The sequence below is a fragment of the Chelmon rostratus genome, chromosome 5 (genome assembly GCF_017976325.1).
Source record: "Chelmon rostratus isolate fCheRos1 chromosome 5, fCheRos1.pri, whole genome shotgun sequence".
Lineage (NCBI taxonomy): Eukaryota > Metazoa > Chordata > Actinopteri > Chaetodontiformes > Chaetodontidae > Chelmon > Chelmon rostratus.
Window position 1 is genome coordinate 6,649,002 of NC_055662.1, and position 18,909 is coordinate 6,667,910.

The 18,909-nt window shown below is 42.3% G+C and overlaps 2 protein-coding genes across 6 annotated transcripts in view; both read right to left on the reverse strand.

Moving 5' to 3' along the window:
* Positions 1-4,615, reverse strand: part of loxl2b (lysyl oxidase-like 2b) — a 31,433-nt gene extending 26,818 nt beyond the window's left edge. Inside the window, exons 1-3 of one of the 2 annotated variants that reach the window (XM_041936422.1) lie at positions 4,508-4,615; positions 1,377-1,736; positions 1,002-1,177 (exon numbers count right to left, since the gene is read on the reverse strand). In XM_041936422.1, coding sequence (XP_041792356.1) covers positions 1,002-1,177; positions 1,377-1,725 — 525 coding nt within the window. In that variant the 5' untranslated portion in view covers positions 1,726-1,736; positions 4,508-4,615. Of the gene's footprint in view, positions 1-1,001; positions 1,178-1,376; positions 1,737-4,293; positions 4,410-4,507 lie in introns of those variants that run through there. The other variant, XM_041936421.1, reaches the window with a different exon arrangement.
* A 3,538-nt stretch (positions 4,616-8,153) lies between these two features.
* LOC121606600 (cytochrome b ascorbate-dependent protein 3) lies at positions 8,154-14,493 on the reverse strand. Of its 4 annotated transcripts, none has more exons than XM_041937023.1 (7): positions 14,473-14,493; positions 13,621-13,765; positions 12,950-13,154; positions 9,618-9,826; positions 9,306-9,460; positions 8,496-8,664; positions 8,154-8,398 (listed from the first exon to the last, which is right to left on the reverse strand). In XM_041937023.1, the coding sequence occupies exons 2-7, from the start codon at positions 13,756-13,758 to the stop codon at positions 8,372-8,374; spliced, it is 903 nt and encodes a 300-aa protein (XP_041792957.1). In that variant the 5' UTR covers positions 13,759-13,765; positions 14,473-14,493; the 3' UTR covers positions 8,154-8,371. The 4 variants fall into 4 exon arrangements, with proteins under 4 accessions (XP_041792957.1, XP_041792958.1, XP_041792956.1 ...); XM_041937024.1 differs by lacking the exon at positions 14,473-14,493 and adding an exon at positions 13,930-14,427 and having other exon boundaries at positions 13,639-13,765; XM_041937022.1 differs by lacking the exon at positions 14,473-14,493 and adding an exon at positions 13,930-14,426.
* Positions 14,494-18,909: the final 4,416 nt, after the last annotated feature.

Below are 18,909 nucleotides of genomic sequence, written 5' to 3' on the forward strand. Positions count from 1 at the left end.
GCCGAAAGATAACACTCTGCTTTCTGTGGCAATTAGCTCGAAGCTTATTGGCTGGCCCGGAAAGGGATGCTCAGCGGAGTCTTTCGGTGATCCGGACAGACAGCTCTGACAGTTAGGAGCGCAACAACTAACAATTACCAGTTTAACTTCACTTTCACTGCAGGCTGTTTAGAAAGGACTGTCATTACAGCAGGGACGGGTTATTGACTTTAAGTGTTCAGAGCTGTTTCCAGCCAAAACAAGGAAAGATTTATTATTTAAAGGGGCATTAGGAGTACAAGCCTGTTAAAGCAATTGTATAATGTTTGCTGTGGCTCTGGAGGAGCTCTGAGCCTGAAAGAAAAGCTTCAGTGATGTCATCAGGGTTGTATTGACAGGCTGCGTTACACACTGGGGTGTGGAGTTTGAAAGATGTGGGCATTTACCATGCAAGGAGGTTTCTAATGGAAAAACGACATCAAGGTTTATCATGGCAAATGTTGGATCCGGCGGTTTGGAGCATGACCTATCCCAGGAAATATAATCCAAGATATCTCAGCCTTTGCTCCTTTTTTAAATTCTGCCCATTCCTTTTTCCATCTGTTTTTAATCTGCCTGTCACAGATGTCATAAAATAATGAGAAGAATTCTCAAATAAATTCCGAAGTTGATGAGAAAATATGTCATGAAGTCAAGTGGAAAAGAGGCCGCAGTGGTTTCCCAATAAAGAAAGGTCTCAAATAGCTAGGTAAGCTTTGACATCCATCACTGATAACAGCCTGAGAGGGAAAGCTTTCCGGATGAACAGTTGTGACACTGCTGTGTTCCAGCTGTGCCACTGCTCCCTTTTTACGCACCAGGTGCTAAATGTTGCATGAGCACAGTGACCTCCTCTGCAACTGTCATGTCTGAATACGACCGTAACTAAGATTTACAGTACGTACGGTAACAGGGACCTGTGTCTGCAAAACCCCACGCGACCCACAGAGTGAGCAAGGTTTCAGACAGTGTGCCAGGTTTACCTCTACGTGGTTGGGCAGGGTGTTGACAAATTTGAATCCCGGGATCCTCTTGTCGCTGCACACCACACCGACGTCTTCGCTGTGTTTACAGTCCGACACGCCGATTCCATTGGAGGGACACAGCGCCAAGGTCTTCTCTTTGCCAGTGCAGTGGAGATTGTCAAACCAGATGGGTCCTGAACAGACAAAAGAGAAATTCAACAGAGCTTCCTTGGGGAGGAAACGACAACAACAACAAAATAATTATTATGAGTCTAAGATGTTTTTTAGTGTTTCAATAGTTTGGAATATGATGATATTTGTGCATATTTATCACATTGAATGTGTTTACATCCTGACAGAAGTATTGCTCTAACAGCGCTTTGCTACACCTACCTATTCCTTTCCCATATTTGGAGGATGGTGACCATGAGACGGCTTCCACGTAGCCCAGCTCCCTACACACCACCTGAGCCGCGTGGATAGTGAAGTCGTCATCGCAAACGGTGCCCCATTCGCCGTTGTAGAAAACCTCCACCCGGCCCTCGTTGTGTTTCCTCTTATCTCCCGCCAGCCGGAGCTGAATCCTGGGCGTGTCCGGCGTCAGCTGCGGGGCAGTGTACTGTTCCTGTTCCGGCTCGGGGTAGCCCGGCGGGTAGCCGAGGTGTTCGTACTGGGCAAGAGCCAGCTCGAATAGCACTAACAGAACGACAGTGCAGCAGCGCAGACACTGGGTGGCCACCATTTTGGCTGGAGCTGATGAAAAGATGAAAAGAGAGGAGCAGTCATTAAAACTTCTTGGCATCTACCCCAGAACCATTGTGGTTCCTCACAATGGTTCGGATTGTTTATTAGAGAGGGATCAGACCGAAGACTTCAGAGTTTTTGAAGCCTGGCTCATACTGGGGATGAACAGTCTGCACAGCTCTGTTTCTTTTATTTTGGCCATTCCTGTTTCAGCCTCTTCCAGTCCAACAAATTTCTGATCATTGGTGGCAGGCCCTTTACACAGCCTGCCACCAATGATCCACCTTCATAATGTGTAGTGTGAAAGGGCCACTTGTAAAAAAAAAAAAAAAGAGAGAATCGTCAGTGTCTTTGAGCCTTTTAGCTCATTGTTTTGGTTTTAGAGCCCACAGATGTGCTGCTTTGGTTCCCTCTCTCCTCCCATCAACATCATTTCCATCCAGCAGCAGCAGCAGCAGACGGCTGCTTTTAATGAGAAAGATCTGAAAAGCTATGATAGACCCACTGCAGACCAACAGCAGATGGAGTTTGGAGCCTTTAGAAGCTCAAATACCAGTTCCTTCTCTCAGGAGTTGGCAGACGCCACAACAAAGATAAGAGGAGGGTGAATATTGGACTCACTAACTCCTAATCAATGCTGATGTCGCTCTATGTAAAAATCCAGTTCTGTACTTTATAAGGTGATGATGCTGTGGGTCAGTGCTGGGTTTACAGTCTGTTTCACTGTTCAAAGCAGGTTGTGCTTGTGTGAATGATAGAGGCATTACTCTCTATGCAGAAGAGGATTTTTCACAGGATAGAGGAACACCCTCATAGGTCTGCAAAACAGCACATGGAAACATTTCCACAACGGGCTGTGGGTTGAGTCATCATTGTGATATATCAATATGAATGTATGTGAAACATCTGCACAGTTATTCAAACAGTTCCGTGATGACTCGAGGTGACCATCCAAAAGTTTTCTTTCAGTTAAGTTCAAATGAGTCCAAGAAAAGCTGGGTTGGAGCCTGAGAGAGACAACTGAAGAGTGATGTAACTCCCACGGGAAAGTACTGACATATGGCCAAGCCACTGCTTCTACCTACATTAAAACACAATGAATAAATCACAATTACAGGTCAAAGGCTGAGAGAACCAAGAGTCCACGGTCGTAGAAAGCACAACTGAAAAGCTGAAACTTATCAGCAGCTGTATTTCCACAAGCCATTAAGTGTTAAATCTCCGAATCTTGTGCTTTTGTGTAAAAACATCTGGCAGGAGACGGATGATCCTTTAGCTGCAGGGTTCCTACTTTCCTCACTGTAACGTGGCAGTGGTTACACAAGCCAGAAACAACACACACATTTCACAATGAACAGAGGGAATGAAGCCCACAACCCCTCAGTCTGCTCGTAGTGCGTCCAAACATCAGTGTGGTCATGAGAAAAACACAATCAGCGTGTACATCAGGACTAAAGTTTGACCAAGGCGACACATGCAGAGCTGCACGAGTTCCTTTCTCAATGTGGCCGTTTCAAGCTCCAAACACAAACAAGCTCCTTCACGAGTCCTCAGGCGAAAGCCTCGACATTAAGAAGCGACGAGGACTGGACGAAGCTGCAGGCGCTGAGCAACATCGAGTGAAAGAGAGCAGCATATTCTGGATGTTCTGGCTCCCCTTCGCTCCAAGCACAAAGCAAAATGTCACTGAAGCAGAAACCTTGAAATCTGAAACCTCTGCTGCCTTTTGCTTCAGAAACACTGGCAGATGTTTCTGCACTGCAGAAGGCATGCTCATTAGGAAATGCAATATGAACCCCTCTTCAAGAACTCTTAATGTCAGTGGCATCAAGCTGTAAGGAAGGTCTGAAGAGCTTCAGTCTCTCATACAAACTGCCTTCACCTCAGTGGAAGCCGGACACATGAGGCCCACCTGCTGCTGCAGGGGATCTATGCTTGGGCTGAAAAGGTCAAAATGTCAGTTTAAATAATGTCAACTGCTCCTCTCGTGTCCATTTCTGGAGCACTTGGAGGAGAGCGAGCAGACACAGAGAAATGCTCCAAAAAGGTTCAAACTGAGACATTTTCTCTGTCCCACAATGTCCTTTGACAGAACTTTTCTTCATCATTTTCACCAGCACAAGAAAAACAAAGGGCCTGATTCATACCAGGAGAATACTATGTCTTATTTGCATGTAGATACAATAGTTAATGCAACTTTTTCTCTGGTGCTGTAACAAGGGCTGTGTCAAATGATTTCATCATCTATATATCTATTGGTTCTAATCAATATCTTCATCATGTAGTCAATCCCAGAAAATACTAAAAAAAAAAACCCTCATTACAAGCTGCTTGAGGTTGAGGAGACGTCTTCAAAACTGTCTTCAAATTCTGATTTAAAGAAGAGAAAAGCAGCAAAGCCTCGGGTCACAGCTGCCTAGCTGCTTAATTGATGAATTGTTTAAGTTAATGTAAATATGTAACGCACACTGTTAATGTAATGCACAAGGTTATACAAAACAGACTGAAAAAACTAAAGTCGAGACTGTTTCTAACATACATTCAACTCATAGTATGAAAAACTCACATTTCATCAGGTCCTTAAAAACTCTCTGATACAAAGACGGACTTTACAAAGACAGCAAAACTCTGTCCATGATGCAGCCGCTGCCTCAAACACAAAGGAAGCCCTGCAGTGAGAGCACAGGACTGACTGACCCCCCCACAGACACAGGAAGCTGGGGAGTCAAATGAAACTGTTGAGGTGACTTTGCATGTTTGCAGACTCGAGCTGGACTTACTTTCTCCGTCGCTGCAGAGGACCGTCCCTCCTGAGGCTGAGCGCTCCTGCAGGCTGCAGTGTCAGGCGGACTGCAGTCAATGTGTAGCCCGCAGTCAGGGGCTTCTCCTCCTCCCCTCTAAACTTTCACTCCCCCTCATGCGAACCTCAGGCTTTGGACCGGAGCTGCGGTGGCCCCGCCCACTGACGCCCACCTTTACGATGACTTCACCGGAGGTGGCCCGGGACGTGGAAATAACGGACCCGACCTGAACACAGCGCAAGCGACAATGCTGCCTTTGAAGACTGTCGGAAAAACTGTAAAAACTCAAGTGATTATTAAACAACAATGAAAAATAGAATAAATGCGGAGCGGCTATTTACTGGAAAACACTGGCCGTAGGCATGTGATTTCAGTAGCCATGGTAACTAAAGTGTGATATACATATAGTCATTAATAGTTATTATTGGAAATTCAAAAGGGAAGCTAGAGATGTCAGTTTAAGCAGCAGAGGATGCCTCTGAAAGCAGGCTGCACTGATTTTCATTATCTACAGATTCTTTTATTCAGCTACAGAATTTAATCACCTATTATCACTTATTAATTTTTGTTTTTTCATGCCGGCTTACACTACAGCACTATCTTCTTCAACGCCGGTTTGAAGCCACTGTAATCAGCTTTAGCCTGTACTAACAATGGATGACTCTGTGTGTTGAAGAGGTTACTCAGAGATGAACCCACAGGAATGTGTCACCCAGCTGCCGTCACCTCAGCTCTGAGGAGCTTTTCAGCATCTTTCAGCTCATTATTTTAGTCTTCCCACAACTTCACTGTTTCGGTTCATGCGCTGTTCTCAACTCTAACCTGTTTCCAGCCAATAAAAAAAGAAAGAAAGAAAGTAAGAAAGAAAAAAATGGAAAGTTTACAGAGGGCTACCTGCCCAGCACCAAACAGCACAGGGACAAAGCCAACATCTAGCAGGTGAACACAGAGAGGAAAAGGCTCATATTGTAGACTGAAAACAGCTAAAAACATTAGACTCCAAATTAATACTAATATTGCCTATAATATGCATATAACATGTAAATTATCAGCTGATTGCTAAAAAGTTCACCATAACAGCTTAAAAGGTGACAAACTATGATGTCATGGTCACATGTTGGCTCACTGTCTCCAAGCCCCAAACAGAACAAAACAAAACCGTTAATTAATAAATTAGGGTTTATTCCCACTGTTTTTTATTCCTATTCAAATGTAAAATGTAGTACAGCAAGATAATTCCAGCAGCACTACAACCCTTCCTTGACAGAAATATATTAGAAGCAAGACATTTTCTCCACACTTTTCCCAAACTGGGATTTTTTTTTTCTAATTTGTGTAAATATTAGAAAACTCTGTTAGATAAATATCTCTTCACTGGATTCCTGTTTAGACCAAAAACACAATGCTTAGAAATCATTGAATCTTTCTTAATCTCTGGAAAAAAAACAACATCATCACTTAGCTACATCATGATTCCAGTGTTGAATCAGCTGGGCAGTACTAACTGTAAGCCACCCTACACCCAGGTTTCATCACCAACGGTGAGTAAGAGCAAAGAAAACAAAGTAGGAGTTTGATTTTTTGTTCTTATCACAGATCCCTCTAAACTCACTATGATGCAATATAAACAGTAAGCCATGCTGAACATGCACTGTTGGATTTTCAAGTGCTTTTGGCTGGAAGATGATAAACTAATGGAGTGTGTTCTTCCTTTGGCTTCTGCTTCATGTTAGAAAAAAAACCACACACAGAGCTATGCTGTATTTTAAAATGAGGAGGAACGAATATCCACCAGGCTTTTGATTAGCTGACATTTCTATTCACTTATTATGGAAATTTACTGCTACTGTATACACGTGGCACAATATACTAGTAACAAATTTGAAAAACTGTATTGTTTGCATACTCTCTATCTCCATTATGTCATCTCTGCAGGTTTTACCACATGTTCTTTACCATTTCCAACCTCTCCAGTCATACATTTGTCCTCAACTATTTCCAAAAGTGCATGAATGCATGGGAGGACATCTGGCACTGTTTGCAAACAGATTTGTACACGACATCATTTAACACTGATTACTAGAATGCAGCAGAAGCATCCTTAAAATGTTTAAGGGCGTCGCTGGACTGACCTCGACTCTGCTGCCACCTTGTGTAAAACAGGACAGGACTTTTATTTTTCTTCCAACAATGTGGCCAACTCTGTGGCTCTGTGTCCAAATATAACAACTTCCGCTAATGCTCCACCTTATGTATAAAATTCGAGCAGCGACTGATCATGATCAGTGTTGCATAAACTCACTTCATCTTCCCCTCTTTCATGTCTGTACTGCTGAGTTGTTACAGAGCAAAGGGGGGCGGCCTTGGCTGTCAGATTTATTATCAATCTGACTTGATGGCGAGGCGCTAGGCTGGATTTCCTGCAAAATAAAGTGCCCACCAGCACCTCTGATGCTCACTAATTGACACATTATTCGACCCACTCGTTCAGTCAAATTGACTAAAAATTGAAGCGTGACAAAAAGGACAAGTTGTGGTTTTTGGGAGGAAGTTCTGTGCCAGACTTTTTCGTAGCCAGTAACTGGATTCTAAACTGGTTCCAGGAAGTCTCTCCGCCTGATTAAGAAACAGTCCAGCACACAAGCCTGTGTGTGAAACTGGCAGCCAGTCGGTTGGTCCAACACTGAAACATCTGCTACTGGACGGATTGTCATTAAATTTGGTTCGGACTTCCACCCACACAGGATTTGCACAGTACTTTGGTTTATATTCAAATACCTGCAAAGCTCATAACAGCCCCGTCAGCCCCTGCTGTTATGTACTGCTGATTAGCAAATGTTAGCACGCTAAAACACTTAACCTAGATGGTGACCACGGTAACATCTGATGTGTTTCGGTGGTTTCAATCACACAGTTCTATGCTGAGCCATGTGGTGTGAGCAGTCACTGCAGACTTCCCCTGGGGGTTTCTCTACTTCTGTCTTTTGTGGCTTTGGCAAACAGAATACCTCTGTTGTGAAGGTCAGCTGTGCAAACCTGTGGGTGGCGACTGGTGACCAGGACAGGTCTTGTATGTTCTTGCTCAGTCCTGCTTTGCTTTGACTACACAGCCAGACTCCATGCCACAGTCAGCTGTACGCTATCATTGTTTGGAGTCTCAACAGAAGTCTGCACGAGAGTTGAGTTGAAGCTCCAACATGAAAATATATGTAACATTATGTATGTTGAGTTCAAGATGTTCTTTTACATTAAGCACTCTCTTCTCACCTGCCCATAGATCAGAATCACTCTACAAATTTGTAATACTCTATTTTTACAGTTTTCTACAGAATGACTAGAATTCTGGATATTAAAATCCCCACTAAAGTTCATTTAAATTAAGTGGCAACATGGTTTCAGATTGCTAAAAGGCCATCAAAGAAAACTAAATACTTCTTCCAGCTATTGACAAGCTGTGTGCTAGCAAACATCTTCATGGGACCAGCATCAGCAGTAAATCCTACAGTATGCGGTCACAAACTGTAACATCTGTGCCCACTTAAAGCTTTACTGCATGATGTAAAAGCTACAGTGCATCATGGGAGAGCGTATACAGTGTAAGAAAGGAAGATGTTACAGCTTTGATGAAACACATTTCATTTTATTTCATTTTTTGGCCAAAAAGCAATCTTAAATATAATTTCAAATAAATATTTACATCCACAATAGGCAGGAACTGCCACGCTGTTCAGATAGCTGCTTCTACATTCAAAACAAATACGGTTTTTACACTATTTTAAAGGCGTGGTGATTGAAGTGATTTTGCATGGACAGGTTTGATGCGGTGAGATTTGGAAATTTCCTTCATTCGTTTTCTTCTTGAAACAGTGGCTGTGGAAGAGTGGAGATAAGGATGGTTATGAGATACTTGACTAAAATAAATCCTCCAGTCTCTTTTACTGTATATCAACTGCAGTGATTTTCTCACCGTGTACGCCATGTCCTCAGGCCCGGGCTCCGGTCGCTGCCATTTACGATTGGACAAAATTATTAGGACAACCAGGCCAAACGCTACAATCAAAACTCCTAATGAATTCCCTAAGACAGCCTCAGGTGGAAGTTCATCATATCGATGCGTTTTAGTGCTGTCTCCTTTGCTGCGGAAAAACAGATTGAAAAGGGAAATTTCAGTCATTTCAATCAGTTTATCTTAAAGGCAGGAATCTTGAAGTTTTTCATTGAAATAATTGAAGGTATTGCAATATTTATGTATCTGCACTATTATAAACTGGGTGTTGGTCTCTGAATTTAAGCATGTTGATCTTAAAATGAGGTGTGCTGTGGTGCATTGCTACCTAAGTCAATGGCGCAGCATATTCCTACAATTTAAAGGGCACGTTATTCAGGTGGTTGTAAGATTCTGCTACGCCTGCTTCACCTCAGGGAGCTTTGGTGGTTTTCTGCTGCTCCTGTAGATGGTCTGCTTTCACTTTCACTTGAGCAGATCTGATTGCTTCTCTAACTTGCTGAATCAGCAATTAAAATGTTTTCCTTCTAAAAGGAATGGGAGTGACTGGTCTCACTCATGTTAGACCCAAACCACACCAAACACAGACTAAATACAACCCCCTTGCGTCTTGTGCCTTACTTTGCACCCAGATTTTGTGCTGGTTTAATAGCAAAAGTGGAGGTGGACCAGGCACTTTAGACTATCCACTATAGATAATTAAAATATTGCAGCAGACTGTAATATATAGAATTACTTTTAGGGAAAAAGTAGTAGAAATATGGCACTCACAGAACAAAGAAGAGTTTTTCGTTGATTCCCGAGATGCAGGCAACAATGCTGAGCGACAGTATGCTGCCTCCAAACCACACATGTACGGGTTTCAGGAGTTTACGTAGTGATGTGGGGGAGCAGGGCAGGAGGAAGCCAGCCATACCCACCAGCCACTGGGTGGAAGAATGCCGGGACAGACATTCACCGGTACATGGAACACAAAGGGAGATGACCAAAGCTCAATGCCTCAGAATGAGAAAAAAAATCATGCCCACCTCACTGCACTTTCACTAATGAAGTGATTGTGTTTCTGCGTCTCAAGCTGTATACCTGCATGGCGAAAAGAGCTGTTGCAGCAATTCCAATCCAGCTGTGCAATGAGTAGAGGTTGGGAATGTTTTTGGCATTGTGGTTGCCAAACACAGCACAAAGCCCCACGATCGCCAAGACCAGGGTAAGGAGCATCAGCGCAGCATGCAGCAGCTTCCAGGGGAGTTTATTCTGACCCCAGGTCAGGGGGATGCGGTACAACACAGCTCCTGCAGGGAAGAGGCATAACAGAAAAGATGAAAAATGCATTTGATCTATCAATATGTTAATTTGTGGATATGAATAATGTCTTCTGTGGCCCTGCAAGGCACTGAGAAAACAACCCTGATGATGTTGGAGGGCAAGACACTAAACCCCAAGCTGTTCCTGATGGTCATGCACTTTGCGAGGTAGCTCTCTGCCACAGGTACCATTAATGTCACTGGGATTATAAACGCACTTTGGCTCTCTCAATTTTGGCCTTAAGACTACAAATTTTAACAGAAAGTCTGTGTTACAAATGGGAGGCATGGCGTTTGAAAGACATATGCAGGGGAAGTCTAACAAAAGATGCCACTGAGTTGCATTATGGGAAATGAAATGGGAATGGATCTGGTATTTCTGGATACTCAGGACTAAGTTATCTATCTATCTACTGAATCAGAATATGTCTTTGTTTTGTGTTTTAATCTGGTATAAGAACTTTATTTGAACATACTCAGATCATGTATTACACTCAGTCATTTTAGACCCTGGTCCTGAAACAATAATGTATTTCATTTCAACTCTGTATTTTAGAACTGGAATGGCAAAATAGGACTAAAACATAAACCATGCCTAACAATTTAAATGAAGTGCCTGTTTGTATGCATTGTAAAACGTATAAGGAGTTCTCAGTATGAGTGTGACCACAGTTGATATACTGGTATACAGCATTTCAAACATGCACTGTAGATGTTCAAGCCATGTTCCTGTGCAGACACAGTGTGCCTGTCAGAGTGAAACGCAGTAGAAATATCATCTTGCCTTTTTAAATAATATCTCATAAAAAACTGTTCATTTTCAAATGATTGAGGATGCATTGTTCTGTTGAAATATGCCCGCCTTCACCTCAGCTAAAAGATTAGTGGAGCTGCACAACATAAATGGCCAAGGTGCACTTTTTCCTCACAGTGCAACACTGTGCAGAAAAAAAATATGAAATGGCATATTGCTACAGTTAAAATATTCCAGAAACAACACTTGTAAATCCCCAGGCACATTGCTGCTGAATTCACAATGTGTTTCCCTTCAGGCAGATTTTATCCTGTAAATCCACTGTTTTTTTATTTTGTTGAATCTCAGATCTTTATTTTGGTGCAGAGGTTACTTTCTTCACCTGCGATGGATCTTGGTGACTCTAAACTTTCAAAACAATTTAAGGAAAAACAACATGCAAAAAAACTAGACCACAATTAAATTTGACTATCATTTTACTTAAGATGCTGCAGGGGCTTCTAATAGAAGATGGTTATGTACAAATAAAATTACACAAAATTAAGCACAGAAATCATGGTGACTACTGGATCTTCAACAGAGTCATCATCTGCTCTTTGCAAGACGTTTGAGCTGCTGTACTGAAACTCAGCACAAACAATGCTACGTTCTCTCTGAGGAAAACTCTACAGGACCCCCAAACTGTCAGTGAGTCACGACTGCGACAGATGTGTTTACATTGGATGGAAGTACAGTCATGAATGTGACTGACCGTGATTGCCACAGCCACTAATGCACACATCTATAACGTGTAATCTGATCCCACATACGCCCCAGTACACCACAGGTGTGCTGAGGAAGCCTGGCCACAAAATGACCTAAAGTGTGTTTGGCCTGCTCATGACGCACTAGGCAGGATCTGGGTTCACTAAAAATAACTCATGGTGTCCTCTTGTGCACACAGAGCAGTAACCACCCCATGATTGATTTGATCGAGACTTAAAACATCATTAATAACATGTTGAATAAAGTACCACAAAGTAAGCAGTAATACTGTCGGCCCAAACCTGTTGAACCTGTGTTTGACTTTTACTTTCTCTTCTTTCCTTTTCAGTTTTGTAGTTTTGACGGTCAGCAGCAGCTCAGTTTGTTGCAGTTTTAAATATCCTCCATCATTTGGATCATATTGTTTATCCTGCTGTGAAACTTTTCCATTCAAGTTTTAGACCTAACTATATAGAAAGTATGACATATATCAGTTCATTATTGTAAACATCAAAGCGTGGTGGCACGTATCCAGCAGCGCCCTCCGCTGAAAATCATAGTTCCTGACCTCAGCGTGTGAACAAATGTTTCAAACAATAAAAAATGTAATAGAGGTTACTGAGGCTCAGTGACTTCATATCTAATTAACTATACAACCTAATTACATAATATCATGCAAGTGATCTGTAGTTTAATGGAAAATGCCAAATGGTGTATCGACTGGTCACTTATAATTGCAATCAAAGTCTACAAGAAACCCATTTTTAATATATTTAAATGAGGTGGTCTATAGTTAAAGTTTGAATGACTGCCAAAATGTTACATATCAGAGATAAAGTTCTGGAAAAGACATTAAAAAACAAACAAACACTGACATGGAAATGTTGTCAAATACTTTTACTGATGTTCATTACACACGTGCAACATTATGACGTGTGTGCAAAACATATTACATGCATCTATTGACATTTAGCATTCCTGCTGCCTCAAGTTTTGACACATTTCATATTTTTCACACCAGTTTATGACCAGAGGGACTGCCTGACGTCCACCCAGTCACCATGATATATGCATTACCCCAAAAGAGGTGAGGACTTTATTCATGCATTAATGACCATGTGTTACTTTTTCCACACAGGTTTCACACATTATTATGCAAATGTAGGCAGCACAGTACTGCAAATTTGGACTGGATTTTATTTAGCAGAAGTGTGAAGTTCCTACCTTGTATCGAATGACTGTGTTCACATGACGGAGACAGACAGCAGCCATCAACACAATACAATGTCCAGTACATCATGTACCATGGCAGGAATATATTACAGTTCCTTGCTGAAAGGCACCTTCTTTCATATGATCAAATTTTACTTTCCATCAGAAAAAGACTGTGACTGCAATCACTGAGGTGTGGCCCTGACAGCAAAACAGACAATGTGGACATTACCTCACATTTACACTGCTGAAATGACACATTAAATTATATGCTAGGTCTCTGCAGGACCTGTAGTATGTAATTACCTTAATACAGCCAGACTTTCATAAGAATGAACAGAAGTGAGAAAGAGAAATGAAACTCTGAACTCTGCATGATCCAAATGTGAAAAGGCACTCACCGTTGCCGTACAGCACAACCAGCCCTGTTACCATTAGGACTGGGTGCCAGTTGAACTGCAGGGCTGAGCCATCCCAGGCGAACCCGCCGCGCCACTGGCTGTTCCACAAACACACACACACCACGCAGGCCAGGCCTAGGCACAGGCACAGCAGGTAGCATATGTAGAAGCTCACGATGGACCTCATCCTGGAGAGATCTGCACGCTAAAACAAAATGAACAGTGCGATTTGGTCACTTGCAGCTCAAAGGACGCCCAAATGTTGAGATTAATAACAGGCTAACTGGTTAGACATTAGATAACTGTTGTGCAATTCTCTATGCATACTGTATCTCTCCCTATGAAAGAAAGATTAAATGAAATGAAATGCAATCATTCAAAGATGATACTTCAGTAAAGAGCTGACTCTAAATGCTCACTGACATATAGTCCTTGAAATGCTGCCGAAACAAGGTTACATGGCAGCCAAACCCAGCCTAGTTTTAATGAATTAAAGCCAACACTTAATCATAAGCTTGACATTTGCTTATCATCAGAAATGTGCACCAGCGTTGCACACCTTACCTCGTCCACATCTGCTGCAACAATGAACTCACTTCCTACTCTACTATACTACAGTGTTATTGCTGCATCTCATGATCTTCCCTGGTCAACCTTTGACTGCCACTCACGGAGTTTTCTGCTCTCACTTCGTGTTTCTGCGGCTCAGCTGAGCTCTCACTTCCACATTCAGCAGTGTGGAGGTGGCTGAGGGGGAAGCTGTCGGAGGTGGAGGAGCAGCTGGGGGATGAAGGGCCTGCCCGCTGCATCTGCTGCCTATAAATAAGATGGAGAGTGTGTGAGAGAGAGGGGGGGCACATTAATCAGCTCTGGTGTTGACTAATTATTAATTAAGCATCCAGCCAGCCAAAAGCATGATCTCCTGTCGAACAAACATACACAACAATACCAGACCTTTGTAAAGATGTGGACTTGCTTACTTTCAAATGTGATCAGGTGACCTAGTTAATATCATAAAACGTCAGTGGAAACAGGTAACTGCCGCGTGAAAAGGTGACACAACTCGTGACTCAAGACACCACTGAGTGGGCAGGGTCCATCTTCAGGCTGACGCTCCGGCAGGCTAACTTTCGACGCATTGATCTGTTTCAACTTTTACCAATACTTGGCGATTTATTACTCCATTGTGAACATTTTAAGCACACCGAAATAAAAAGTGACATTTAGAGATTCCTTAAATGTCTTCATTTACGTTGCGGCTCGTGCGTGTCTTCTCGTTACGCAGGGCAACATTAAATTTGCATGTTTTTTAAAGGCAGTAAGGACAACTGACGTCCTAAGTTACGCCGCTGCTAGCATACACAAAAAGTCCGGATATTTCACGTGTTCAAAAAGCGTAAAGTCGTGTTCCCCAGGTACAAACACTCCACATCTGTACAGACGACCGACGCCAACAACAATGTCGACAAAATAAGCTGCGTTTACAGGTTAATCACTTTCACTATTCAGCAAGATATACTTACCTAACCCATTTCCTTATTGACAGTGCAAGGCCTTGTGGGAAATGTGGTTTTATCTGTCACCACCGTGCCCGGCAGCACCCCACACAGTATAATCAACATGATCGACTCACGATTCTATGATTCTGCATCTGAAATGGATAATTCAAAGTTGCTTGCTGTAAAAGTCGATGCTTTACCTTCCAATTCTTCTGATGCTACTTTCTTCAGCTCTTAACAGCCAGGCTCGTCATAAAATAAGATGATAAAACTTTATTGATCAACGAGGAGGAATGTGGTCGGTGCAGCACTTACAGCTCTGAGACTCAGCAGGGGAAAGTAAAACAGAATGTACGCACACACATGCAATATCTAAACAAACAACAAAACAAAGAAAATAATGATATAATACAACAAACAAAGCTATAAAATGCATGACCTATAAACAAGTCTCATGTTGTATAGACACATGAATTAGGCTACCATATTACTCAAATAACTGCTTTGCCTCACATGCTGTGAATACAATGGCTGAGCGTATGAACGTAGGAAAAGGGAGTGCGGGATGAGGGCTGTGGCTGCATGGTGGCTGACTTGCAGACATGTGTTGTCTTTCAGCTCCACCTGCAGGCAGTATCACTCACCATCTTATTGGCTCTTTTGTGTAAAGTTGTCTGTTCTTGCATTTGAACGCTCTTAACTTGCAGCTTGTGCCTCTTTAAAAGGTGCAAGCTATGAACTTGTGCTGTGGAGCTGTTGGTCATAAAAATGACAATCCTGTTCCAAAAACATGCACATATAGCCTGAATATTTATTCTGTCTATTTTACCATTTTGTTGATATGCTTGTCTACACCCAGCCAGAGACAGATTAACCCTCTAAGGAGCTCTCAGCAATTTAAACCATGGGCCCCCCATGGACCTCCAGTGCAGCATGTAATGGCAATATAAACCGAAATAATAAAGCCCTTTTAAGACAGACTTCAAAACGGGAGGAGGCTTACCTGTGAGTGTTGTGTTCATATCCTTCAAGTAATAGATATATAAACTCAGTGCTGAATTTCGTGTTTTCACTGACGTATTGTAGGGACGTTCACACCACTTTCCACCAGGTGTCTGATTCTGACCACCTGACTGTAGTCTCTTAATGTAGAAAGTAGTTAACTCAGTCCTTGATTTAGCAACTTTTAGCTTTAATGTTACTTACTAAATGCATTTTAATAGTCAGTCATTATATTTCATTATGATGTTTGGTGCACATATGGCATGTGTACTTCAGTATTTATTGTTCCGTATGGGAAATTTGGCTCGCAGCGTGGCAAAAACAGACACACCAAAGCAGACTCATCCATCAATAAAACAGATAAAAACAAAGACGTATCTTTACATCAGCAGATATAACATTTGGAAAGGGGAGCACGCAACACCAATAGCAACAGTGAGAGAATGAGAATATGATGGGACCATGACTCAGATTTTTTCTGCACCAACGCTGGCATCATTAATCATCAAGGCCAAATGTAGCAGGTATGCTTACAGGGTAATTCCTGTTCCCTGCTGCACACCTGACTGCCTCACAGCCACAACACAATGCACACACCATGTGCAGTCCCAGGTTTGTGCTGCATGTACTCCCATTTCCGCTTTGTCCCGCTTTGTGCGGACTCTGTGCTGTTTTACTCCGCCGATGCGGCAGATGGTGGGAGCTTTCTTGAGCTTGCTTTTGCTGAAGCACCTTAAAGATGATCATTTAAATTCAAACAAGCTTATCCCACATTAGGTCTAACCACATTTCCTGCAAAGGAGTGTGGAAAACGCAACGTGCCAGATATGCTTTTTTCATATCACAGCAGCACAATGCTGTGGGTGAGGATGCTCGAGTAGAGTGGGCAGAGTTGGCCGCGTGGCACAGTGGGACAGCTCCGGGCTTTTGTGGGGACATCTGAGTTAATGTGCTATATTTCCTTCACTCCTTCTTGGATCCTGGCACGGCTCAGACTTTGTTTCATCCGTACAGTCCTGTGGTGTCTCTCCCTCGCGTGAGTCGTTTGAAAAGCAATGAGCGTTAGAAGTCACAACAAACTAATGATAAAACAAAACCACAAACAACCGTACAGCATGCTAGCTCATCTGTGAGGCTGTACAGGACTAATACTGTATGTTTCTCCAATTTGTTTGTTTGCAGTTTTCAAGTTCACCAGTGTCTGCTTTATATCAGCGAGGGCAGACTAAATGTTACAAACCGTAATGAATAGCATGACACAACACAATTCAACAGCACCAAAACTCGTCTAAACATTGAAACTGTGAGTGAATTGTGGATCTTGAATTTCCTTTTCTCAGTTAACAAGTGATTAGAAACCTGAAATAATAATCAAGGGTTAATACCCATTTTTATATGTTATTTATGGATGAATGAAAACTAATTCGTGGTAAAAACAGAATATTAATGAAATTTAAATAAAAACCACAAAGTGTCTTGAATGTGTGTGTGCTGATGAGCTTAATGCTTAAAAGTTTAGTGCAGTTCTTTGCATTCAAATTCTTTCATTTTCTGACATCACTTGGCTTCAGTTGTTATCAGGTCCGGTGCTGACAAATGCTCAGATTTCATTTTGTAATTTACAAATATGTACATATTCACTTTCAATTTATTATAATTATTCTCTCTCTTTTTTTGAATGCATGCCATGTCACCGGTCTGAACTGCTGACGTGCAGGACTGTCTGATTCTGCAGAGCTCAGTGTAGGAAATACATTGCTGGCAGGGAATCCCACTGAAACTGACATTTGGGTTATTATGCGGCAGAATAAGTGGGATGAATGGTTCTGTCCTGAAGCAAATTGAAGAGTCAAGACTCAAATGTGTGATGTCATACTGATATACAGCGTGGAGCCACACTGTTGGCGGCGGATCGGGGGCTGACTTTGTGAATCGGAAATTAGCCCCTCTGCGGAAGTCATCCTGAATTCTGTCACAGTGACCTTTTCCACCTCTTACAATTTATTCTCTGCAGCGCTGTACAGCGGTATAACAAATTCAGATTAAGGAACAGGGCAAATCTCTGCTTGTTTCCAGCAAAGCGTCTCGTATACTTTACACTCTTTCCTACAGCTTTATATTTCAGAGCTGAATTTTACTTCTATTGTCCTTTAAGTTCTATGGAGTAGCCCCGAAGGCCAAAAAAGGAAGATTGAATGCCTTTTTATTCCCTTCTCAACACTGATTAACAGTGCTCTTGGTATGAAGACTGGCAAGCCTTTTTATTTCCATCTTACTCGGCCTGAATGGAGTGATCATAGCCTTCATCGAAATCAGGCACTATTCACTCAAAATTGCACACAAGAAGTACCAAGCAACGTTTGGAACGGCACTTACATGGATGTGAGGGGAATTGTGTAAGATAATTTTGGAAATCTAATTTACTATTCTTGCGTGAATGTAGGTACAATGGTCCTGAAAGTGTGATTTCAAATGGAAGGATTCTAATTGAACGCTGCTGTATTATAGGTATTGTGCTGTGGAAATGAGAGACAACCCGAGAAAGGAAACCAATAGCAATATCGCCACTGGATGTCAATGCGATCCCACAGGCCTCTTGGTTCACGATCACACACACTAGAGGTTTTGGGTCTCTGCCTTGAGCTTCATGAAGTCCTTGGCAGCTGTGGAGAGCCAATGGGACTGTTATCACAGAATGGGGACGAATTCTCTGGAGTGGCAGCTGGTGTTTCTTGGGGTCTTACCAATAATCACAGGAAACTGCAGTCAATTGCTAAAATCAGGAAAAAAACTCGCTAAAGGAGTGGAAAGTGTGGGGTGTCTCAGGGAAAAAGAGTCAGATTCGTGTTGAAGGCTTGATAAAGTCAGATTAGAAAGCTGTATTAAATGATGGTTTGGCCATTTAGGAACAGCATTATCACTTTCTAAAGTTGATACGGCAAGCGTGTTAGCAAACGGTAAATTATTTACACATTAAGTAGATACAGAGCAACATTAGCATTCATGTCGAGTCTTGTTTCAATCCACCCGATGAATTTAAGATTCACTCGCCTTTTAGTTCTGTTTCTGTTTCTCCACCCATTCCTGAGGGAAATATCTGTCTCTTTAGCATCTAAATGCTCTGCAGTGTTTACCAGTTAGCCACTAACGCTGTCCGTCTGCTGTTTGGTGCCGGGCAGGTGGTGTGAAGTGGGTTTTTTGCTGATAACAGCCGCCTTTTTCAAACACTGATGAGAGCGGTGAGACTGAATCCAAACAAATAGATCTTAATAATCTCAAACCAAGATCTCACACTTGTGTTTTGTGAGCTTTCAACCACATATCACGTGTTATCATGAGACATAGGTGTTGTCATGTGAGAACAGCTGGTCAGATGATGATGCGGAGAGGACGTCAGGTTTGAACCAGGTCTCGTAACCAGTCTGGTTTCAAGGCTCGTCAGTCCACCAGAACCATGTA